The 25,186-nt window shown below is 36.0% G+C and overlaps 2 protein-coding genes and 1 long non-coding RNA gene across 5 annotated transcripts in view; 2 read left to right on the forward strand and 1 right to left on the reverse strand.

Annotated features, from left to right (window-relative positions):
• Positions 1–15,488, forward strand: Sf3b1 (splicing factor 3b subunit 1). 2 transcript variants are annotated; one of them, XM_081979342.1, is made up of 14 exons: positions 1–189; positions 243–499; positions 578–704; positions 1,486–1,565; positions 1,623–1,811; positions 3,796–4,270; positions 4,319–5,128; positions 7,984–8,265; positions 8,337–8,819; positions 8,876–9,062; positions 11,472–11,614; positions 13,745–14,215; positions 14,270–14,541; positions 15,181–15,488. In XM_081979342.1, exons 1-14 carry the CDS (start codon positions 165–167, stop codon positions 15,337–15,339), a joined length of 3,960 nt encoding a protein of 1,319 aa, XP_081835468.1. In that variant the 5' UTR covers positions 1–164; the 3' UTR covers positions 15,340–15,488. The 2 variants fall into 2 exon arrangements, with proteins under 2 accessions (XP_081835468.1, XP_081835469.1); XM_081979343.1 differs by lacking the exons at positions 1–189; positions 243–499; positions 578–704 and adding an exon at positions 1,012–1,191.
• LOC145728840 (uncharacterized) lies at positions 15,483–21,934 on the reverse strand. 2 transcript variants are annotated; one of them, XR_014178175.1, is made up of 3 exons: positions 21,771–21,934; positions 21,602–21,694; positions 15,483–21,549 (listed from the first exon to the last, which is right to left on the reverse strand). It is a non-coding gene; the product is annotated as an uncharacterized LOC145728840 (long non-coding RNA). The 2 variants fall into 2 exon arrangements; XR_014178174.1 differs by having other exon boundaries at positions 15,483–18,550; positions 21,570–21,694.
• The window catches only part of LOC145728825 (NF-kappa-B inhibitor cactus-like), a 12,877-nt gene continuing 7,325 nt past the window's right edge, over positions 19,635–25,186 (forward strand). Inside the window, exons 1-2 of the mRNA XM_081979365.1 lie at positions 19,635–20,086; positions 24,241–24,646. Of these exons, the coding sequence (XP_081835491.1) occupies positions 20,035–20,086; positions 24,241–24,646 (458 nt within the window). The 5' untranslated portion in view covers positions 19,635–20,034. The remainder of the gene's footprint in view (positions 20,087–24,240; positions 24,647–25,186) is intronic.

Consider the following 25,186-nt stretch of genomic DNA (forward strand, 5'->3'; position numbering starts at 1 on the left):
TTTTTATTTGCATTTTGTTCATTGAATGTGAATGTTGCTAAATGTGAATAAACTGTTTATTGCAACTTTTAATTTGCTTATCGGTTTTAGAGACTGCCAAAAATATTTAAACTCTTAAAGTGAGGCCAACAATTTACGAACCCTGTTTCTAAGCCAGAGCCGGCATGGAGATACCACGCACCCATGAAGGTACCCTCAGCTTTACCTTTGTGGTGTTTTTGTATTAATTTGTTTTCCCCCAGATATTGAGGCGCAAATTCGCGATCTTCAAAGCAAGAAAAAAGAACTTCCTGTGGAGGAGAGTGACAAGGGGGTAGGATTAGGGGAGAGTGGTTACTTTGATAGCGAAATCTATGAAGGAAAGGACAAGAAATACGAGGGCTATGTCACTTCGATTGCTGCCAACGATGAAGTCGATGATGATGAGGAGGATGTCGGATATAGCCAAAAACGCACGGGACTTGGTGCTCCTGTTGCTCTATTAAATGATGTAGCCCAAGTAGGTTTTTATTTCAACTTATAAGAAAAATTTACTTTTAACTAGAGTTAATTTTATTTTTGACTTTTTGACCAACAGAGTGAAAAGGATTATGATCCCTTTGCTGATCGGCGAAGACCAACTATTGCAGACAGAGAAGATGAATACAAACAGAAAAGAAGGCAGATGATAATATCCCCTGAAAGAGTGGACCCTTTTGCTGATGGTAAGTTGGTGTAACTTTATTGTTTATTAAAAGTAGTTAATTTTAAAATGTAAGTCAGTACACAAGTAAATTATTGACTTTTAAAGAGATGCTGTTGGTTTTGTTGTCAATCAAACAGTGTGTCTTTTATTTGGGGTATCAAGTGTGAATGTGTGATTTTGAATGTCTATTATTGAATACAGTCTAGGAGGATGTCTATAACTAAAACTTTTTGATAAATCAATGCAAACACAAGACTAATTCTTGCTCCTTTTGTTCTCAATGGAGATCCAGATTTAGGTTTGACAAGATGAGGTAACAACTGAATGGATTCTCGACAATTATTACTCTACCTAATTGATGGTAAAAGTATATCAGTCACAGTGTGAAAGGGATAGTGTGCGATGTTCAGAAAATTATTAATTTACCCCAGCCTATTTCTAGGTTCAATTTGACCAACAGATTACAACAAAGCTCCAGTAATTTAAATGGGAGAGGCCGCCAGCACGTACGTATTTTATTTGTTCACCACATTTCTTTTTGATTCAATGTATATTTGTTAGAATTTGTTCTAAACTTAACTGAGTTATGTAAGCAAGAGAATGTGGTGTCAAATGTCAATTTTCTTAAAAAGCTGAATAAGAGTTTCTTTTATTAAACAAGCAACAAATAAAAATAAAGATTGTTATTCAGCTTTGATGTTGTTTCACTTGAACAACATCATTGACTCTGCCTAATGGCAGAGTTTTAATCAAGTGCTTCAGTGTACTAATCTTTGTTTTGGGTTTGATTCTGATTCCAGGTGGAAAAACTCCAGATATCAATGCCAGGGGATACACACAGATTATGAAAGAAACCCTCTTGAAGGGGGAAGAAAATGAGGTATGCCAACTGAAACACTGTTGATATTTATAGTGGTAATTAAACTGTTTGAATTAGGTGAGAAGGAAAATTGTTGAAAAGGCCAAAGAAGGGAATTTACGGACCCAAAATGGTGACGCTAAAGTTGCTCCTAAGAAACGCGGTCGTTGGGATCAAACTGTTGAAGAGTCTTTTGTTCCAGCTAAAAAGAAGACTTTGTCGATTTCTACTCCAAGTACAGCACCTACACCTGTATGGGAGGGAGACGTAAGTCTGTTCAAAAACAAGTTAATAATAATAATAATAATAATAATAACAGTCTTTATTTCGAATTATGATTATGATAGAGTACAATGACATTTTCTGCGATTTTTCCCTAGATACAGATTTCAGAGAATAAGCAGTATTTATTTAACAAAATAATCCTCTATAGTGTAGGGTTCTAATTCAATTAGTAAATTTTTTACTTCTTTTTTGAAACTTTTGTCCGTCAATGTTTTCAGCCTGTCTGGTAGGTTGTTAAATAGGCGAATACACATATATTTTGCATTCTTCTCAGTGAGTGTTAATCTATGTTTTGGACACTTTACATCTTTTTGTCTTGTGTTGTATGTATGATTGACTTTGATGTTAAATAGGTTTTGGTTCTTTTTAAGAAAGATGAGACACTCATATATATAAAATTGCATAAACTGTCATTATTTTTTTTAAAGATGAATCTTTGTATTTCATTTTGAACATTAATCTAATTGCCCTTTTTTGAATTACAAATACATTCTGTATTGAAGTATTTTTACCCCAAAACATAATTGCATACTTCACAATTGATTCTAGCTGATCCTAATACTTGGTTTCTTCGCCAATTGTCAAGAAAACTTAAATTACCTTCTGCACTTTCTGTGCTCCTGATAGAAAATTCAATTCTTGACAATTTTTGCAGAAAATTGAATTTTGACTAAAAAGAGCAAAAATAACAAGAAATACATTTTTTGATGCTTCTGATGCTAGTTTCCTTCGCCAATTGTCAAGAAAACTAAAAATACCTTCTGCACTTTCTGTGCTCCTGATAGAAAATTCAATTCTTGACAATTTTGGCAAAAAAAATCGAATTTTGACTCAGGAGAGCAAAAATGACAGGAAATATACATTTTTAGCTGATCCTAATACTTGGTTCCTTCGCCAATTGTCAAGAAAACTTAAATTACCTTCTGCACTCTCTGTGCTCCTGATAGAAAATTCAATTCTTGACAATTTTGGCAAAAAAATCGAATTTTTTTGGGCCGCCCGGTTCAGATACCCGGAGACAATTCGAATTCCATAGCAAATTGAGTTTAACCTGCCTAGCAGAACATTTATGTGATCAGACCAATCTAGAAATTCATCAATCTGCACTCCCAAAAATTTTGTGTTCTTGGCTAGTAATTGGCTCCTGTCAGTGAGAAGGTGTATTTCATTAGGTTTCTCAAATGTACCTTGTTTTGTTGAAAAAATAATCACACTTGTTTTTTCCATATTTAAAGCTAATTTATTTTTTTTAAACCACTCAGAGGTCCTAATAAACAGATCTTTTCCAGACTGAATTAAAGTGCTGATTTCCTCTTGACCTACAAGTAAATTTGTGTCATCTGCAAAGTTGACGATTTTTTCAGAGATCGTTCATGTAAATTACAAAGAGTAGTGGCCCCAGAATACTGCCCTGGGCTATTCCATGTTGATTTTCTTTTATATTTGATGTCTTGCTGTCCCTAATTAGTTTAACCTGTTGTTTCCTATGAGATAAGTAAAAATTAAACAATCTTAGGGCCTTACTTCTAACTCCATAGAGTTCTAATTTTTTTATCTACACAATCATAAGCCTTAGATAAGTCTAAAAATATGCCTATTCCTAGTTTATGGTTTTCTATGTGTTCAAGGATATGACTTGTAAACTGAAAAATTGCTGTTTGTACTGATCTTCCGGCAATGTAGCCATGTTGATTAAAAAAAAAAAAAAAAAAATTATTTGCTATAACACAAGGATCACCAAGTTAATGCATTGTAATTAATCAAAGCGACAAAAATCTGTTAATTTCTACAGCTTCCTTTATCCCTTTATAAACTGGTCAAAGAGATTGAAGATACTTTTATTTGATTTTATACAACTTTATTTTTCTGACATAAAACAGTGGAAAAACATAAGCACACTCGAATAATAATTACCATCTATCTTCTATAGTATGTTCTGTAAAATTGATTATTTTAACAAAATCAGAAAACACCGGCGGATATTCGTTGGGATGAAACACCTGGACATAAGGGCAGCGAAACTCCCGGAGCTACGCCTGGTCAGTCTACCCGTATATGGGACGCCACTCCTGGTGCGGCTACTCCAGGTAGAGAAACGCCTGGGCACGACAAAGCATCCTCAAGGCGGAACCGTTGGGATGAAACTCCTAAAACGGAACGAGAAACTCCTGGTCATTCCAGTGGTTGGGCTGAAACTCCGAGGACGGACAGAACTGGAGCGGATCTTATTCAAGAAACTCCCACTCCTGGAGCGTCAAAACGACGTTCCAGATGGGACGAAACTCCGTCAGCGGCTACCCCTTCAAACGCGGCTATGACACCCGGTGCTATGACTCCTCAGACTCCTCACGGAACTCCCGGACATGCTACTCCCATGCTGACCCCTGGAGGATCAACTCCTGTGGGAGTAAAGGCAATGGCTATGGCAACTCCTACACCAGGTACTTACTGACTGGATTAGCAATTTTAGGCTGAGCATTGTTTTATAGGTCATTTGGCATCAATGACCCCGGAACAGCTACAAGCTTTTAGGTGGGAACGCGAAATCGACGAAAGGAATCGTCCCTATTCGGATGAAGAATTGGACGCCATGTTCCCTCCAGGCTACAAAGTCTTACCACCACCTGCTGGCTACATTCCAATCAGAACCCCGGCCAGAAAATTAACAGCCACGCCCACACCCTTAGTCGGACAAACACCTGTTGGATTTTTTATCCAAGCCGAAGATAAAACTGCCAAATACATGGACAACCAACCGAAAGGACAGAATTTACCGTTCATGAAACCAGAAGACGCTCAATACTTTGACAAGTTACTGGTGGACGTGGACGAGGAAGCCTTGAGTCCTGAAGAGCAGAAAGAACGGAAAATCATGAAACTGCTGCTGAAAATCAAAAACGGCACTCCTCCTATGAGAAAAGCGGCGCTCAGGCAAATCACGGACAAGGCGCGGGAGTTTGGCGCCGGTCCTTTGTTTAATCAAATTTTGCCTCTGTTGATGAGTCCCACCCTGGAAGATCAAGAGCGTCACCTGTTGGTCAAAGTTATCGACAGGATCCTGTACAAGCTGGACGATCTAGTGCGTCCCTACGTGCACAAAATTCTCGTGGTTATCGAACCGTTGCTGATTGACGAAGATTACTACGCTCGCGTTGAAGGCCGTGAGATTATTTCCAATCTGGCTAAAGCTGCTGGTTTGGCTACCATGATTTCTACCATGAGACCTGATATTGACAACATAGATGAGTACGTGCGAAATACAACAGCCCGTGCCTTTGCTGTAGTTGCTTCTGCTTTGGGTAAGTCAGTCATGGATTTATCACATAACATGATGATGAAAAAATATAATAATACATGTTTTTATTAAATTTCGTCCTATTATTAGTCAATTATTCAACGATTTATACATTTTTTATTCACTAGATGTTTAAACAAAAAACGAGGGTGCAAAACCGCTGAGTACAATTTTGGACACTAATTCCTAATATGCCCAGTAATGTCCACTTCCAATAACTAACCTAACCTACTCACTAATTTTCTAAATTACCACGACTGAAGAGTCTAGTAGATATCAACTGTTGCTTAGTTTAAATGGGACACCTTGTATACTTATTGCATTTTTGGATACTACCTCAAATTCTAGACATATTTCGTGTATTAATGTCATACACTTTTCTGTATCCGAGGTATTTACCGTTTTATGTGAAATTTAATATTTTCAGTCTCCAAAACAACAATTTTAATTTATGCATATCAGGAAACGTGTTTTTCTTGGTTTTTGTGTTTTGTCGTCTTATACAAGGTTTGTTCTAAGAGTGGGTGAAGAAATCCATAAAATATATTATACAGGATGGTCAAAAAAAGAGCTCAAGATAACAGTCCTAAAAAAGCACGTTCTCTGATTCTCTGTTCAAAATTAAGGTAAGTTTGTATTAGGTCACTTATTTGAGAAAAATGTATGCTTTAAATTGGTCCATTGAACCACCCTGTAACTGTCAAAATAATCGAGTTATTGAAGGTTAAAGTAGTAGCTGTCAAATTCAATCAAAACTGTCTTTATTATCAAACAACTCGTTTATTTGCAACACTTTGTATACAGGTGTGGTAAATCCAAAACCGACCATAGGAAAACCGCGTAACGGACAGAGAAACGTACATTATTGCATGCGCGGGACTAAGACAGAAAACGAAAAAAATATCAAGTAGGCCATATTTTTAGCGCGCTGTTGCCAAACGCCAAGTATCACTCAAATACCGTCGACAAAATAACTTGGCGTTTGGCAACAGCGCGCTAAAAATATGGCCTACTTGATATTTTTTTCGTTTTCTGTCTTAGTCCCGCGCATGCAATAATGTACGTTTCTCTGTCCGTTACGCGGTTTTCCTATGGTGGGTTTTGGATTTACCACACCTGTAGACTTTTTTATGTCGATGGATAGAAAATATAACGGGTTTTCCAAAAATATGGCCGTTTGTATTAATAGGGTGCTTCGTTTGGCCGTCAGAGGGCTCCAAAGCTAACTAAACGTTTTTCTTGACTGTAACCACTCTAACTTCTTTGAGGGTTTTTTTTTAATCGGTCAGGTACGGCTCTGATATTTGGCACAAACCTAGCACAGTGAGTGTCAAATTTAGATCCGCAGAAAAACTGTAGTAAAAAAATTATTAAAGTCGGTTTTCGCTTGCACTAAGTGGCCAACATAACGCAAAACCCATTGGAATAGTGGTAATGTTTCAGGCAAATTTGACCCTTACGAAAATTGTCATTTGCAAAATCGGTTTTTCAAGAAATTTCTATGCATTACATCGTGGTAGACCTAGTAGCTCATGTAACCGTGTTTTCTTAATTTTCCAGGTTGAATAAGCCTTAACCAGTCAATTGTATTGTATTTACTTTTAAATGTCGATGGATATCCAATGAAATGAGCTTTCCATTGACGTACAAAAGTCGGTTGGTTAGTGATACGCGTTTGGCCACTAGAGGGCGTCAACTTTGACCAATTTTTTTGGTGTATCCTTTTGTTTACTATTTTTGCTAGAGTTTCATACGTCAATGGAGAGCCAATGGAATGACCTTTCTAAAAATGTCCCAACTTGGGTTGATAGGTTGGCCGCTAGAGAGCGTCAAAGTTGACTATTTTTTTCGTGCATCCTTTTGTTCAATCTTGAATAACTCGTTTTGTTGCACCATTTTTACTAGTGTTTTATACGTCAATGGATAGCCAATGAAATGAGCTTTCTAACAGTCTCCCAACTTGAATGGATAGGTTAGACAGTTCGGCCGCTAGAGGGTGTCAAAATTTACCAATTTTTTCGTGCATTCTTTCGTTCAATCGTCAATAACTAGCTTATTTGCCACATTTTGTATAAACTTCTATATGTCAATTTATAGCCAATGAAATAAGCTTTCTATTGACGTATAAAAGATGATGGGTTAGGGGTACGGTTTTGACGCTAGAGAACGTGAAAATTTTTAAAAGTTAAATTACAAAATTCATAATTTTTTATTGTATTCCAACGGAATTCATTAAAATTACCAAACTTTATGTTTAAATTTGAATTTAGATGTTTTCAAAATACCAATGTTCCTCCAGTAATGCCCATTAATTCCTAAAATTTGTACACCATAATGCCCCAGCGGTTTACCCTTCGACAGAAAAATCCTAATTTTGACACTTTTAATAACCCTTGCCAGTGAAGTAAGTAAAACTTTTCCCAACTGGTGTTGAAAAGTGCTTTTCACCACCAGGAATGATCTACTATGAAAAAAATGTTTATATTCGATAAGATAATTATTCCTAGTGAAAAATTAACATAAAAGTCATTAAAGTAATTGATTATAAGAAAGTGCATTGGAAATTTGTAGGTGTATGAAACTTGGTGAAAAACTAATCTTTATGTATATTTATAACACAATTTGAGCAATTACTGATACTGACTCTAGATGACAAAGATGTCATTTGTACTTATTTGTTTATTTTGCACTAAAGCTTCTCTTGAAGCTTACTTTTTATTTACCAATGAAAAGTAACACCAAAAATGTGTCAAGCTTGACATTAAATTATTTTGGGAATCTAGGCCATGTGGACCTAATTGTTCTTTTCGTGAATAAAAAATGATTTAAGTCACTTGCTGTATAAATAACTATTTCCAGGTATTCCATCACTGTTGCCCTTCTTGAAAGCTGTGTGTCGTTCGAAAAAGTCGTGGCAAGCCCGTCACACGGGCATCAAAATCGTACAGCAAATCGCCATTTTGATGGGTTGCGCCATTCTGCCTCATTTAAAATCCTTGGTGGAGATTATCGAACACGGTTTGGTTGACGAACAACAAAAAGTGCGCACCATTACCGCTTTGGGTATTGCTGCTTTAGCGGAAGCCGCCACTCCTTATGGTATCGAAAGTTTTGACTCCGTTTTGAAACCTCTATGGAAAGGTAAATGCCCTGTTTCAATTTTCTGTTAAGTTTAGTTAGTCAATATCAGAAAATGGTCATTTTATCATCAGGTATCCGGACACATCGTGGTAAAGGTTTGGCCGCCTTTCTTAAAGCGATTGGTTACTTGATTCCTCTTATGGACGCCGAATACGCCAACTACTACACCAGAGAAGTGATGTTGATCCTGATCAGAGAGTTTCAGTCTCCTGACGAAGAAATGAAGAAAATCGTTTTGAAAGTAGTGAAACAATGTTGCGCCACTGACGGTGTGGAGCCGCAGTACATCAAAGAGGAGATTTTACCGCAATTTTTCAAACACTTTTGGAACCACCGTATGGCTTTGGATAGGCGTAATTATCGTCAACTCGTCGATACTACGGTGGAAATTGCCAATAAAGTGGGCGCTTCCGAAATAATCAACCGCATCGTGGATGATTTGAAGGACGAAAATGAAGCTTACAGGAAAATGGTTATGGAGAGTATTGAAAAAATTATGGGCAATTTAGGGGCTGCTGATATTGATTCCCGGCTAGAAGAGCAACTTATTGACGGTAATTTTAGCTGACTTGTTAACTAAGTGTTATCATTGTGGTAATAAAATTTACAGGAATACTGTACGCGTTCCAAGAACAAACAACCGAGGATGTGGTAATGTTGAACGGGTTTGGAACCATAGTAAATCAGTTAGGTAAACGGGTAAAGCCGTATTTGCCACAAATTTGCGGTACAATTTTATGGAGATTGAACAATAAATCGGCTAAAGTGAGACAACAAGCTGCCGATTTAATCTCCAGGTATGTTAGTCTTCTTTCTTCTTTATTTCTAATTATGGTCACAATACCTGTAACTACAAAAAACATACATGAAAACACAAAAAGAAACAGTAATTTTAAGATGAGCGTACACCTAATAGTCTCTTACATAATCCCTGATACAATATGGCACTAAATTAATTAACATGTGTTTTACCTTTCTTTTAAAAAGTTTCTCATTTCTTTCTAATTTTAAATCATTTTGTAATGTATTAAAAAGCTTCAAACAAGCATAATTTGGATTAATCTGTGTATCGGATAATTTACATTTACGCTTCGAGTGTTATAACTATGATGTACCTCCAGATCTTTTTTACTACTAGGAATTGTCTTATGATTCACTTTCTCAGACTGCCATCCTGGTTGAGTGTCTGAAACTGGCATTCAAGAACTAAAAAAAGTCCGGAAATCAAGACAAAGATTGTATTGTGCATGAAACTCATTTTTTACTACTAAAAATAGTATAAAAGTTGACTTTTAATGCTAGAACGGACTTTACTAGGACAAAAGAGAGTCCAAAAGTATATTTTCAAGACTTTAATTAGTGTACAACTCAATTTTCTGGACTGGACAACAAGTCTAGGAGTAAATTAAATTTTCGGACATTTTATTTCTAAAAATTAAATCTCAAGACTATTATTGTAGCATTTGGTACCAACATTTTTTACTTTTATTACTGAAGAAACTTGACTTTTAGAAACAGTCTTAAAAAGCACTAAAAACAGTCTGAATTTCTTAGAGGTGCTACAATTAATTGCACCTATGAGTGTAGAAGTCAATTTAATAGTGAAGAAGCTTGAAATAACATTTTCAAGATTATGGTCAGTGGACAAACTGGCTTTTAGGCCTGATAAGTCAAAAACTTTGTAAAGATAGTCTTGAAACTCGATTTGAGGCACTGAAAACAGCCTTAAAACACTAAAAACAGTCTAGTTTATTAAGAAATACCCGAATTTTTAGCACTGAGGTGTCTAGAAGTCAATAGAATAGTGACAAAGCTTGGAATGCCATTTTAAGTCTATGAAGAATGTAAAAATTGTTTTTTAAGTTTGCTATGTCAATAACTTGGTGAAGATAGTCTTGAAACTCGATTTTCCAAGCTGAAAGCAGTTTTGAAGCACTAAAAATAGTCCAGAATTGGAAGAAAATGAAAAGCAAAGTAAAAAGCACGAAAAGTTCGTTTTCAAGACAATTTTCATGAATCTAATGTTAATGTCCTGCATCTAAGACTATTTTCAAGACTAAAATATTGAAATTTGTCTTCAAATTATGAAAACTTACTTCAAATGCAAATTTTAAGCTTCTGATGTCACTTTTCATTACTTCAGTTACATTTTGGGGTTCAAGTCAATTTTTAAGGTTTAAATGTATGAATTTGTAGTAACAAATTCTTGAAAAAGTAATTTTTATGTCTACAAGTCAATTTTTAGTATTAAACCCTCTCGATTTGCATGAAAACTGGTTACAAACACAATTTTTAAGCTTCTGAAATGTTTATCTTTTCTAATTCAATTTTCAAAACTAAAGTCTTTTAGTTTGTCTGGAAGTTATGAAAATTGGCTACAGTAATATTTTTTAAACTTCTTAAGTGAATTTTCCATTTCCAGTTTTTAAGTTGGGTTGGGTTAGTTTTGGGTCTTTGACCGTAATAACGTGAAGTAAAGTGCTTGTTCCAAATTTGATCAATATTGCTCCAACGGTCTGACAGTTATGACAAAAACTGATTTTTTAAACAGAAATTTGAAAGATTGTATTTTCCTTAGGAAGCACATAATTAATGTCAACTTATTTTTTAATTGGCTATGGATTGGTGAATTATTGACATTTAAAACTGGACCACCCTGTATATAGTCCTCACACCGTCAGAATGCCATTAGCTTTGAAAACCCCCCTGCAGCTCTCCCTGTATCCCATTTTCTTGACTATTCTCGCTCGTTTTTGTAAAACAAAATTTTTTTCCATTAAGCTATTAGAACCCCAAAATATCCCATACTTGAGCACAGATTCAAAGTTTGCGTAATATAGGATTTTTAATGTTCTTTCATTCATGTATTTCACAGTAACTCGTATGCCATAGCAAACTGAACTAAGCTTTTTGTTTAACTTTAAAATATGATTTGACCAGTTTAGGAATTCATCCAAGAAATTTGGTATGTTCTACGAGCTCTGTATTTGATTGTTCAAAAGTTAGTGTTCCAGGTTTTTCAATTTTAAATTATTTTGTTCTAAAGAGTTTGTTTTATTATTATTAAGTAATAATCTGTTACTTTTAAACCAATCTTGCTGCTCTGCAAAATAAATTTTCTCCCCATAGTGCTAGGCTTTCTACACTTCTTCCCCCTTGTATGACTATAATAATTTTTCCGTTAATAATGATGGTATTTAACACAGAATAGCGGTGGTGATGAAAACTTGCCAAGAAGAAAAACTGATGGGACATTTGGGCGTTGTATTGTACGAATACTTGGGAGAAGAATACCCGGAAGTATTAGGATCCATACTTGGAGCTCTTAAAGCTATCGTGAATGTTATTGGTGAGTTTTTATTGAGAGAAATGTTACGTTTATGATGATGAAAATATATAATTTTCTTCCTGAAAAATGGCGTGCAATGACTTGGAATCGCCTGAAAAGTACTTTAAAACATTTTTTAATTGACAAAGCGTTCTACAATCTTGACGAGTTTTTTAATAGTGACATGGAGGAGCTAAATTGTTATTCGTTATTTGTATTCTAAATTGTAATTTTAATTAACGGATTTTATTATGTTTAAATTGTTTTCATGTACCTACTTTGCTTGTATTGTGTGACACTGTTCTACGCCCATTTGGGTTTTGAATAAATAAACAGTTATCTATACAGGGTAATTCAAATTCGACCCTCACCATTGGGATCTCGGAAACCATAAGAGATACGAGAAAGTTTAAATTGGGGCAAAGTTGCGCAATTTAAAGCTCAACCAAATGCTGTTTTAAAATTTTTGATTTTCCGAGTACTTCCGAAGATATCCGAAAAAAACTGAAAATTTGATTTTTTGTTTTTATTTATTTCTAACCTTATTTGAAGAGATATCCTAAAACTAATAGCATCTTTTCATTGCCACTTTTTCCTAGCTATTCGATGATGGATTCAAATTTGCCACACGACGTTTCGTTTTCTGTCAGTCATCATCAACTTTCTTTTTTCTTATGGGCGCCATATTGGATTTTTAGCCCACCAAATAGTACGTTTTATTCTGATTTTAGTGATGTATAATAACTTATGATTTGCTTCATAAATAACAAAATAATTCAATAAAAACTATTTTTACTTTAGTTATTGGCTTTGAGTTAATGGGCCGTTTTAAAAAATGTCATTATTTGACAGTACTTGTCAAACACGATAATTCGGACGATCATTAGAGCATCAATCATAGTTAAAAATGTATCTAGAAAAGAAACCCCCGCAGAAAATGTTATTATTATACAAGCATTGCTGAACTATTTAGGTTAATCAGAAAAAGAGATTTGTTAGCATTATCTCTAACTTAAAAAGGCTTATTTATGTTTCCAAGAGAAAGATCATCATTTTAAGAACTTCATTTTTTGCCAAATTTCAATTTTTTATAATGTTAAGTGCAAGTTTATAGTTATTTATACAGTAAGTGACAAACCATTTTTTATTCATTCATATTTATTCGAGTGAATAAACCGGTTTATGTCACGTGTCTTATACAGTATTTTATTAAATTTCGACTTCTTATATTAAAAAAAAAAACTAAAATTACAGTTCTATTAAATTTGCACCGCGCCCCATAGATGTAACATTGATGTTTGTTTGATTACATCTGTAAATAGGCGAATGTCATTCAGAGTGATTTAATAGTTATTTATACAGCAAGTGACTTAAACCATTTTTTATTCACGAAAAGAACAACTAGGTCCACAAGCGTAGCGAGTGGCCTAAGCTCTTCGAGTGAATAAACCGGTTTAAGTCAAGTCACGTGTACACCTTTGTGACTAAGTATGTTCAGGCCAATTGCGTGTGACAAGTACTACCAAGTAATCTTCATAAAACGTCTCATTAACAAAGCTAACTAAGGTAAAATCTCTAAAAGCTCTAATGATCGTCCGAATTATCGTGTTTGACAAGTACTGTCAAATAATGACATTTTTTAAAACGGCCCATTAACTCAAAGCCAATAACTAAAGTAAAAATAGTTTTTATTGAATTATTTTGTTATTTATGAAGCAAATCATAAATTATTATACATCACTAAAATCAGAATAAAACGTACTATTTGGTGGGCTAAAAATCCAATATGGCGCCCATAAGAAAAAAGAAAGTTGATGATGGCTGCCAAAAAACAAAACGTCGTGTGGCAAATTTGAATCCATCATCGAATAGCTGAGAAAAAGTGGCAATGAAAAGGTGCTTTTAGTTTTGGAATATCTCTTTAAATAAGATTAGAAATAAATAAAAACAAAAAATCAAATTTTCAGTTTTTTTCGGATATCTTCGGAAGTACTCGGAAAATCGAAATTATTAAAACTGCATTTGGTTGAGCTTTACATTGCGCAACTTTGCCCCAATTTAAACTTTTTCGTATCTCTTATAGTTTCCGAGATCCCAATGGTGAGGCTCGAATTTGAATTACCCTGTATATTCTTATTTAATATTTTTTAGGTATGACAAAGATGACACCACCCATTAAAGATCTCCTACCTCGGCTGACGCCCATCTTGAAAAATCGTCACGAAAAAGTCCAAGAAAACTGCATTGACTTAGTAGGTCGTATTGCTGACAGGGGTCCGGAGTACGTGTCGGCTAGAGAATGGATGCGTATCTGTTTCGAGCTGTTGGAACTCCTCAAAGCGCACAAAAAGGCCATTCGACGTGCCACCGTAAACACGTTTGGCTACATTGCCAAAGCTATTGGACCGCACGATGTGTTGGCAACGTTGCTCAACAATTTGAAAGTGCAAGAACGTCAAAATCGCGTCTGCACCACGGTCGCTATTGCCATCGTTGCCGAGACTTGTTCGCCTTTTACCGTGCTCCCAGCGCTAATGAATGAGTATCGAGTACCCGAACTGAACGTTCAAAATGGCGTGTTAAAGTCGTTGTCCTTCTTGTTTGAATACATCGGCGAAACTGGTGAGTATTTGCGATCAAATCTAGATTGACATTTCAGAAGTTGTGCTCGCACAGGCAAAGATTACATCTACGCGGTGGCTCCGCTGCTCGAAGATGCTTTAATGGACCGAGACCTAGTGCACAGGCAGACCGCATGCGCGGCCATTAAACATATGGCGCTCGGCGTCTACGGATTCGGTTGCGAAGATGCTTTGGTCCATCTGTTGAATTACGTGTGGCCCAATATATTTGAGACGTCGCCCCATTTGGTTCAAGCATTTATGGATGCCATAGAAGGGATGAGAGTGGCACTTGGTCCCATTAAAATTCTACAATACACTCTACAGGTAATGTTTATGTTGCTAAAGTAGTAGTAATAGAAGTGTGCTCCATACAATTTTTTCAAATTAATTTTTTGCTCACCCTGTATCATTTTTCTACTACTACCACTGTAGAACCAACCTTGCTAAACACAAATACCAAGAAAAAAACCTGTTTTGCTTAGACTTTACTTGCGGGTTATTTTATCTTGTTACCGTCTAAAATTGAGAGACAAGAAGTAAATAAATACAAAATGTATGTAAAGTTCAGGTTTTAATGAAAAAACTAAACAGCTGGCAACGTGGCGCGTTAAACGGCTATAACATGCATCGGCCGTTTTTGGAAAAAAATGGATACTTTTTGAAATAATCACAAATAAACGACAAAGGCCGTTTCGCGAATGCTAATGGTAAAGTAGGCCGTGGACAGCTGCATCAAATGTGCCGGGCAAATTTAACGTCACGATGACGTAATATGACAGTTGGTTAACGTGGTAAAGTAGGCTGTGGATAGTAGCATTTTGACGCTACATCAAATGTGCCGGGCAAATTTGACGTCACGATGCCGTAATATGACAGTTGTTGACATCTGACCTGCTATCTATAATCTAGTCAAATTGTATCTTTTGATGCAAAAATGATCCTAAATTAATTTATTTTTATTAGGGATTGTTCCACCCAGCAAGAAAAGTACGAGACGTATACTGGAAAATTTACAATTCGCTTTATATCGGCGGACAGGACGCTTTAGTGGCCGGTTATCCGCGAATAGCCAACGATCCGAAAAACCAATACTTGAGGTACGAGTTGGATTATATTTTGTAAAGTTCAGTCTTTATGACCGCTAATATTATTTAAGATCATAGAATAAGTGTTGTGTTTACCTATGTACCAGATAATGAAAACCCAATTTGCTAAATAGTCCTATTATGTTTACTGGTTTTTTAAATAGTAAATATACACGTAGATTGGTGGCTATAAACCTTTTATTTTATATGCGGTAAACAATTTTTACTCTGAAGATATTTAGGAAACATTGTACAAGTGGATTTAAATACTCTCACTGAAGGCCTTTATTGCCTCCACTGACAGTATTATTGACAATAATTGATTTCTTTTCGAGTAATAAATACGTTTTACAGACGTTTGCTTGTTATTAGAGCTCGAATCAGATGAGAAAAGGCCACCGCATCATCAATGACGCAGTTTTTAAAACTATTTCTTTCTCCTTCTACAGTTGCCGTCGCATTAGATATAATCAGAGGCGTCCTATTAAAATATTCCCGAAAATAAATTGTTAAGCGGTCAAAAAGCCACTTGGCAACGTAGTATGGTTTTTACTTGGACACAATTAAAACAGATGCGGCAGCAGCCAGGGACAGATGGACCTTTTTATATGCTTTTACTAGCCGGCACTCTAAAAGGTGTTGCCAAGTTTAAAAAAATGTAGTGGCGAACAGGGAGACTTAGGGGATTAGGTTAGGTTCCGTTTTAGTCTGGTGTTTTGGTTGTATTGTTGATGGTCGCAGTTGAAGTTCACACAGTGTTATGAATGAAAAACGTTATTTTGTCATAATGTCTTCCAAAAAGGTTGGAAGGAAAGGTGTTATCATACACAGCCAAGGCCGTGAAATCGTCAGTAACGTCTTACAATTTATGAAGAAAGAAGCAGAAGGAGTTTCCATTCCTTTGAAAAACTTTTTGTCTTTTATTTTCTTTATTAAAAACGAAGAAAACGTTTCATTTTACTGATAAAATAATAGCACACCACTGACTGGCTGCAACAACTTGGAAAGTAACGAGAGCAGCAATATTTAAAGCGAGACGTACAGAGATCGTGACATCATCGTTTGATGACGCCTGTGGCCTTTTCTTAGCTGATTCGAGCTCTACAATACGATATGAGCGAAAATTCCCACGTATTTAATATTCTTTATCTGGAATAAAGCACAATAAACACTGAATCGGGAATTCCACTTGGATATTTTCTATACACACGATTACATTAATTTAACCTCTCCGCCAATAAAGATAGCAAATAGTTCTTATCAAATCTCAGTACTAATAAATATTAAGTAACCTTTTAAAAGCTACAAAAAACTTTAAATTTACTTTGAAAGCTTCCGGAACGTTCCACAACGTTGCGTCGAGTTCTAAAACTGGCCGGAACGTTTTAAAACCTTCCAGAACAGTTTAGCGCTTTCCAGAACTTTTCAAATCGTTCTACAAAGTTCTAGAGATTTTCGGGACGTTCTAAAAAGCTTCCGGATCTTCTAGAAGCCGTCAGATCCTTGTAGAACCTTCTGGAAACCTGAAAAACCCTTTTAAGAGCTACAAAAAACTCGTGTGAAACTTCCACAACACTTGGAAAGTTTTTAGAACTATCTGGAATCTTCCACAACAGTTACGAGACTTCTAGGACTTTTTAGAGCTTTCCAGGAGGTGCTAGAACTGTTCAAAACGTTCTGCAAAGTTCTAGAGACGTCCGGGACGTTCTAAAAGTTTCGGGATCTTCTAGAAGCCGTCAGATCCTTGTAGAACCTTCTGGAAACTTGAAAAACCCTTTTAAGAGCTACAAAAAAAATCGTGTGGAACTTCCACAACACTTGGAAAGCTTTTAGAACTATCTGTAATCTTCCACAACAGTTTCGAGACTTCTAGGACTTTTTAGATTTTTCCAGGAGGTGCTAGAACCGTTCAAAAGTTCTGAAAAGTTCTAGAGACGTCCGGGACGTTCTAAAAAGCTTCCGGATCTTCTAGAAGCCGTCAGATCCTTGTAGAACCTTCTGGAAACTTGAAAAACCCTTTTAAGAGCTACAAAAAAATCGTGTAAAACTTCCACAACACTTGGAAAGTTTTTAGAACTATCTGTAATCTTCCACAACAGTTTCGAGACTTTTAGGACTTTTTGGAGCTTTCCAGAAGGTGCTAGAACCGTTCAAAACGTTCTGCAAAGTTCTAGAAACCTTTATGCGTGTAAAGTGTACTGGGACAGTCCAATATCATAAATTTGAGATATTTTATGATGAAACTTAACCTCACTAATGATTGTGTTATGGATTGTTGATAAGGCAGTGTCAAGAAAGTAATTGTCACAGAAACGTGAATACCAATCAAACCTGTATAAGGCAGACTGCTGAAGATTTGTATCACACGTACAGGGTGTTCCATTTTCGACACTTTTGTAGAGTATCTCACTTATTTTTAAAGATACGGGGTTGCAATCGAAAATGGGACACCCTGTACACTGTTGTCATGATATGAATGTTACAGTCTCTATCTCTCTGTTAGTCTCATGTTGTGTTTTTAGCAGTTTTCCTCCATTTCTCTCTATCTGACGTGCTTCTAATGCTGTCTTGGAAAGATTTTCCTGTAAACTGCTTTCCCTGATCCAGCCATCGTTTTGGAGAACGTCCTCTAGGTCGTGTTTTCTCTACCTTCCCTTGGACCATAAGTTTTTCGAGATTGTCATCTTTCCTCTTGCTGCATGTCCAAAATACTTAGGTGGTTTGATTTTAGTTGACAATCTGACTTGGATGTTAATAAGTTCTTCGAGTATGGGTACGTTAGTTCTGCGGTCTGTCCAGGAAATCCTCAGTAGTCTTCTCCAGACCCACATCTCAAACGCATCCAACTTGGCGATGTCTGTGGCTTTTCAGGTCCAGGATTCTGCTGCTTATAGCGCAATTGGAAAAACGAGGGTGTTTACTAATTTGCATTTTGTTGTGGTTGTTATATGCCGATCTTTCCAAATTTTGTTGATTTTGGGCCGTTTTGGCAAGAGCTATCCTTCTTCTGATTTCTTGACTTGATCCGCCATTTCTTCTGATGTGGGCACCTAGATAAGTTATTTCCTCCTCGTTCTTGACAGGCATTTCTTCCATGCTGTGCGATCTATTATCTAGCTCAATCTCTCTACTCGCTTAATAAGATATTTCCTGCTCATCTTTGGCGATAAGTGTGGTGTCATCAGCGGAGATTATCCATCCTTCTGCCACCTATGACAACTTCTCCTTCCCAGCCCTCACAACAGTCTCTATAAGAATGATTAAAATGAACGGTGTTAACCAACATATGATTATGCTTCAGAAAATTCCAATCTTGACAACTATAGTTTGAGGCAAGCTTAGGTTAGGATATTTTTCACAGACTTCTTTATCAACCAATATATCCATATTTATATTTTTTGACACTCATTAAATAAGCAAGCTTTTTGTACTCGCGTGTAATTACAAAAAAATAAGCTGCACAAATCCTAAATCGCTAATTTTAAACCCTTCCCTGAACCAGTATTAAAACCATTACTTCATTGACAGAAATGCGAACACACATCATCGGGAATACCGAGTAAATACAGTACATTTTCTGGAAAATTATTTAAGTTATCGACATGTGGAAATCGTAAAATTTCCCAAAATTCAATAATCGACAGTAACTAAAACCACGGATTTGGGTAAAAACCTGTGGAAAACTAATAATTTTGTTTTGTATAGTTCATACTGTTTGAATGTGCATTTTATGGATTTTCCTCCAAACCATCCTTACGGTTTGATGGTTGTAAAAATGGCAAAATTTTAGGAATGTTTTCGTGGGAATCGGAATTTTTGTACGTTGGAATGTACTACTTGCGTTAATATTGTTCGTGGTATTTTAAGAACCGTAAAATATGTTCTTGTAAACCATATAATTTAAGTATCATTTCAGTCATTCCTTATGTAGATTACTGTGTTTTAATTATCTTGGTTTTTAGGGAAATTGCACACAAATTTTGTGTTAATTGTATTTAGCTTATAAAGAGTATTGACCATGTCTTTGTAAAGTAAACTATGTGGTGTGTAATTATGTAGTTTTAAAGGGACTCCCCAAAAACCACAAAAAGTTTGCTGAGTTTAATATGAACTTAAGTCAAACTTTTTCTGACATGTTTGGTAGTCAATTGCAAATATCCAATGTAAACCCACCCATTTTGTACACACGTTACTAATAAACCTAGAATAGCAATACAGCCTTATCTAATCACAAATTATTTTCCAAATCGGATAATTTTACGATAATATAAACCAAAACCCGATTTTCGGTTTTAAGTTGAATTTTCCTGCCCACTTAAGCTGGAAGGGAATTCCCTCGGGCTGGGGGCAAGTGTGTGTTTAATTTGTGAAAAACCGCTAAGGTTCCCTAAAATATGTGCGTGTACATAACACACACACGGGTATATAAACATTGTTAATTACCAGACCACTTAAGCCAACATTTTGATGCGGTTCAGAATGAATGTGCGGATTTTCCGGATTTGACGAGCCTGGTCCGTCCCTGAGCATATACCAGCCGTCCGATTATATTATAAGCTCGGTTCAATAGGATAGTAGTGCGATTGGTTGTGGACTTTTGCGAAAGAAGAAAGCTTTTTCGAAACGTCCCGTGTTTGTTTGAAGAAAGCATCACGTTTATTTCGTATTCGACTGAGAGGAAAACATCGTTTTGGGGCCCGTTTTTGCCAACATTTCCAACCAATCAGTGCCAATGTCGCGCAGTGATTTGCTACATACAGTGCTCAGTGCGTTTTTTAAAAATTGTAAGTAAAGATTTTCTTTTCAGTTTTCATAACAATATTTGCCTGACAACCTGTACCTTGAGGTAACAGTAAGTTTAGTGATGATTTAGAAGTGCACATACTCAAAGTAATGGAAAGTGGGAATATAACGCACATTTTTTATGATAAAATTTCATTTTGTTTTAGGAAATGCACAAAAATTCGTTTTCTGATACTGTATCTTCTAAATTGTTTGCTTCCACTCACTACTTGTATAAAAGAAGTCAGTTTTCGGTTTTTCATCAGTAGATGGCAGCATTTCATCATTTCAGAGTCACTGTACTTTCAGCATTTTGATTTTCATTCTTTGACTTTTTACATTTTTGCTAGATTTTTAGCACTTAGACCAACATGTTTAAACAGCTATTTCCCGAATGTATTTTGTGGTTTTATGGAGCATATTTTGACAGGTTTTCAATGACGTATATCTCAGACAATCAAACTTGACAACCATTAAAATTATGTCCCTAGTCAAACACAATATACGTCACTGCATGAAAAAAATCAAATGCATTTTGGCCGCATTCAGGCTCCATGGAGTGAGCAGAGCTTTTTAGACGTCACAATGACGTAGTTTGACAATTGGTCAATCTACGGTTTTGCCAAATTACGTCATCGTGACGTCAAAAACGCTCTATGGAGCTTGAAAACGAATACGGCTCTCATTTCATTCTCTCCATTTACTCTGAGCTGTTTTCTTGTGCTCTTTGGTTGTAAGGAGAAAAGGAATGATATGAAGTAATCCTCTACATAAATTTCAATATGGCAGTGCACGTAATGACGCAATCACCATCTGTGGGGGCTTGCCCTATATGATTGTAAAGTTCTGAAAAAATATGAAAATCAGGCGTTTCTTTAAAATTTTTTTTCAGTATTAATTAATTTTATATAACCACATTCACTATCTATTATATATTGGGATTGGCCAATGAACACTAGCAAGTACTAACCGCAAATACGCCTACCACAACCAATACGCTTTGTACACAAGGGCCGCATTCGTTTTCAAGCTCCCTGGAGCGAGCAGAACGTTTCTGACGTCACGATGACGTAATTCAGCAAAATCCCAATTTGAACAACTGTCAAATTACGTCATTTTGACGTCAAAAATGCCTATGGGGCCTATATTTTCTGATCTAACCACAAAAAAATATTTCAACGTCCTTGACAAATTTCTAGCATCCTTGCATCACTCGGATAAAAGAAAATTAGAAAAATTTCGATCAATTAAATCGCAATTAGGAAAGGTAATTGTAGCAACCGTTGTTATTGGGTTTATCCTAGGCCAGGTCCGGCTCGTATTGAATTTTTCTAACATAATCGGTGTGCGTTCCTAGAACCCCATTTCGCAATTCAGCAAAGGTAATAATAACACCCATATTTTGGCTGATGTGGTGGTAAATCCAGTATGATGTTCGATATGTTTCAAAGTTTAAATCGAATTCCTAAAAAAAATATTACTCACCTATATGATTACTTGTTTCGCACATTTTTTACAGGAATTTCTTATCTAGACTTGCTTGTTGCTTGAATGTTTTCCTTGGTAACACATTTGGAGGAAACTATTAGGATTCATTCCTTGTAAATTGCCTGAAAAGAGTATATCTGTAAGCATTGTTTTGCATTGTACATTTTTTGTAAATAGCTTTTTTTGTGCTTATTTTACCTAATTTAATGTCTGATGTGGAAAATAATAATATAAGAATTGATAAAGTAGATAAACAACCTAACCTAACCTATCATTTTGTTGAAAAAAAAAAGTTGACATGTGACATGGGTCAGTCTTTCTGATGAACTGGTCATGTGACCTACTGTCTGGAAGTTGATTTACCATCTTTGTCTAGCTCGTTTGAATCTAATGGTATATACTCGTTTAGTATGTCCATTTTTGAAATTTCTTTTATTAGTACGCCAAAGAGCAAAAACTTTTGGTTTTTTTTTGTTTTTTAAATTAGGTTAATACGAACCTGTACTCGACCCAGATTCGTTCGTTTTTTCCCAATATCAGCATGCAAAATAGGCAAGGAGAAAGAAAACGTTTCAATGAAAGTTCAGGCGGCGCAAAATTTTCTTTTGATGTAATGCACGATGACGATCCGTGTGGGTTTTCCTCGTACCCTGAACGGATTATCGATGACAGACGGCAAATAAAAATGTTTACTCTCCGCACCATGATGGATGGATGGGTGATGATAAACGCCCGCATCGGAATTTTTACGGCCAAGGTGAAAGAAATGGAAAGGCCCGTGTGTGACCACATTTTTTTGTATGCGCTCATTGTTTATTGTCGATTTTAATGCCCGTCCAAATTTGACACTTGAATGACGCATAGTTTTGCTTTCTGATGGTAGCTATAGTGATTGGTCGAGAAAAAGCAGCAACCTCTACTTTTTTTTTAACCAATCACTGTGGACTTTTATGCTGAATCGTACATGACACAAATGTCACTGTCAAAAGACAGACATGAGTAATGTTTAATATGGCGGCAAGAAGCTCTGACTGCTCTGATAAAGTAGTAATTTTTTGCATTTTACAATCATACCGCCATAACTCAATAATAATAACATTGCGGTATTGTTAAACCACTTTATTATTTGAAATGACCTTCTTGTGTTAGTGTTAATGCTCACGTATAACATTTGGAAATTTTATATTATTATCATTTCCTACTGAATTTAATTTAAAAAAAAAATTAAGGAGACTGTGCTTACAAGTAGGGTTTAAGCTGGATGTTTTTTGAATCTGTTTGGGAAAACCCCAGACAGACCGTTAATCCAGCATATTTAGCACGTTTCAGTAATTTCAATGCTTTTAAATACCCATACTATTAAGGGTAGTTCCAAGTTTTTTATGGTTATTCAGGGTATTTCCGAACTTAAATCGGTATCTACCCATCTGGGTGCCGGAACTTTGAAAGATAATGAACACCTTCAACCTACCTGAAACTATAAGGTATAAAAAATTATTGCTGCCAATTAGAACTAATCCATCACAAAATCCTAATTACAATGGATTTTAATGGCGAGAATTTCCAACAACATGTGTTTGCCTTCAGCCCCACCAAATGTTTCAATTTTTGGGTATTCCGTCTTTTGTTATTGCCGGTGCATCCCTAGTTTGGTCGTTTCAGTCTAAAACATTTTGTCATTGTCCTTGGATGTTATTTGCAATAAGTTATATATATAGTGAAGTAAACAATTGATTGTGACTATTTGTGTAAAAACAGGTAAATCATCCCTAAAAATGTGTATTATTTTTTACAAGAGTGCCTATAATATAATTAAAGTAAATGGGATGTTAAAAAAGTAAAAGAAACGTGACAAATAAAGAAGCAAAACAATAGTGAATTGACATACCTTGTCATTGTGTACCTTCAGTTGTAAACGTCAGCGGCTTAGAAGCGAAGTAAGCAGTCATAACAAACTAAATGGGACTGCTTACTTAACCTCTAAGCCGCTAACAGTCGGGTGAACGTACCCAATGACATTTAATAGAGCAGGATATAAATACACTACTGTTACACTAAACTTGCCACTGGAAGATACACAATCTTTCTAATGTTTTTATTTTCCCTTGCTCATGATCTAGTTAAGACTTTAAAAATATGTTCTTCGTTAGTCACGTGCACTAACATTTTGCATAAGTAATGTTATCACGTGATAAATGTCATGAGTATTTGATTTACTTTTTTTTATGCATAAATTATGTGAGTGACACTGTAAAAAAATAAATACGCAACTGTAAACCTAGGAACAGGAAGATCTGTTAATGACGGCAACATCGTATAATTGTCGATGACGATGCGCATGTCCTCGGATTTCCCGTACTTGCGCGTCGTCCTCGCGTGGCGTAGGTTTTGCCGTCAGCCGTCAATTATTTTTCTCTTTCATTAACGTTTCCGCCGTGGTTGTGGTAGTGCGTAACGAGCGACATCCGACATTTTCGACAAATTTCGAAATCCGAATGCTTTCAAAATTGTCCGGAACTAGTCCAGACACGAACAGTTTGACGGTGACAGTGTATACGTCCGCGTGATTACGATCGCAGCTAAACGGTTCCGCATACCCGTTCATTTTTTGCCAATTACGACGACATCAACATGTCGCAAAATCAACAGGCTTCCTCTAATTTTCCAGATGCCGGAAAACTGACCGGTGATGACAAGTACGATTTGACCGATTCGAGGGCGGATAGTGGCTTCATTTCCAGTGGGAACTTGATGTTGTCCCAAGAAATTTCCGGCGAAATTATCGTTGAGGACGATCGACACACGTGGGGTGAGGCACCCTCTCACCGTCAAGTCGATTCGGGCATCATTGAGGATAAAGACAAACAAACGGACCAATCCATGCACATTGATAGCGGAGTATGTTTGACCAGCGACCTCAGTCTCAGCGAGAAAATTTCCAAACTTAACCTGGAAATCAACGACCTGGACCATCCAAAAACTGTACAACCTGTTGACTGTTTAAAATCAACCCGAACTAAGAGCGACGATGTCCCCTGGGAGATTTATTACGAACAGGACGAGGATGGAGACACGTAAGTTTTTTATATTGAAATCCCTTAAATAGGAATTTAGTTTGATTGTTGTTTCAAAAAATAGGGTTAACTGTCAAAATTACAATTTGTCATCACTTGTTTCATAAATGACGTCAAGGCTAAGCTGATAGTCTGGTTCAGTGAGTGATTTATTTGGTTTCCCAAAAACAAAACATTTTACTTATTGAGTGTCATTTTCTGGGATATCAGGAGTAAATAATGAATCTATTGGCATTTTTGTTTATTAAATATTATTGAAGTGGTATGGCAATACACTGAACTTTCCTGAAACTGCACTGAACTTTTCCTAGTCAGGATAAGTCCATATGTGGAGTTAGAGTGTGAGTTTGACAGTTGTCACGTGATTATTTTGTTTGTATGGAATACAAGGTCACATGATCTTTGTTATAGATCAGTATGTCCACTCAAAGGTAATCAAACTAAATCTGATAATACAGTCACTAACTCAGCTATTTTTTGGTTTTGAGTCATTTATTAGTGTTCAACTGTGTCTGATTTTTAAACTAAATTATCCAAAAC

This window comes from Ips typographus, linkage group LG4 (genome assembly GCF_016097725.1).
Source record: "Ips typographus isolate SLU linkage group LG4, UJ_Ityp_2.0, whole genome shotgun sequence".
NCBI classification, from domain to species: Eukaryota; Metazoa; Arthropoda; class Insecta; order Coleoptera; family Curculionidae; genus Ips; species Ips typographus.

Excerpts from the sequence above, each read along its gene's own strand:
- Sf3b1 (XM_081979342.1), top strand. The coding sequence starts at position 165 with ATGGAGATACCACGCACCCATGAAG. Across the intron at positions 4,271-4,318 it reads TATGGCAACTCCTACACCAG|GTCATTTGGCATCAATGACC; the intron begins GTACTTACTGAC and ends ATTGTTTTATAG. Across the intron at positions 14,216-14,269 it reads TGAATACATCGGCGAAACTG|GCAAAGATTACATCTACGCG; the intron begins GTGAGTATTTGC and ends GTGCTCGCACAG.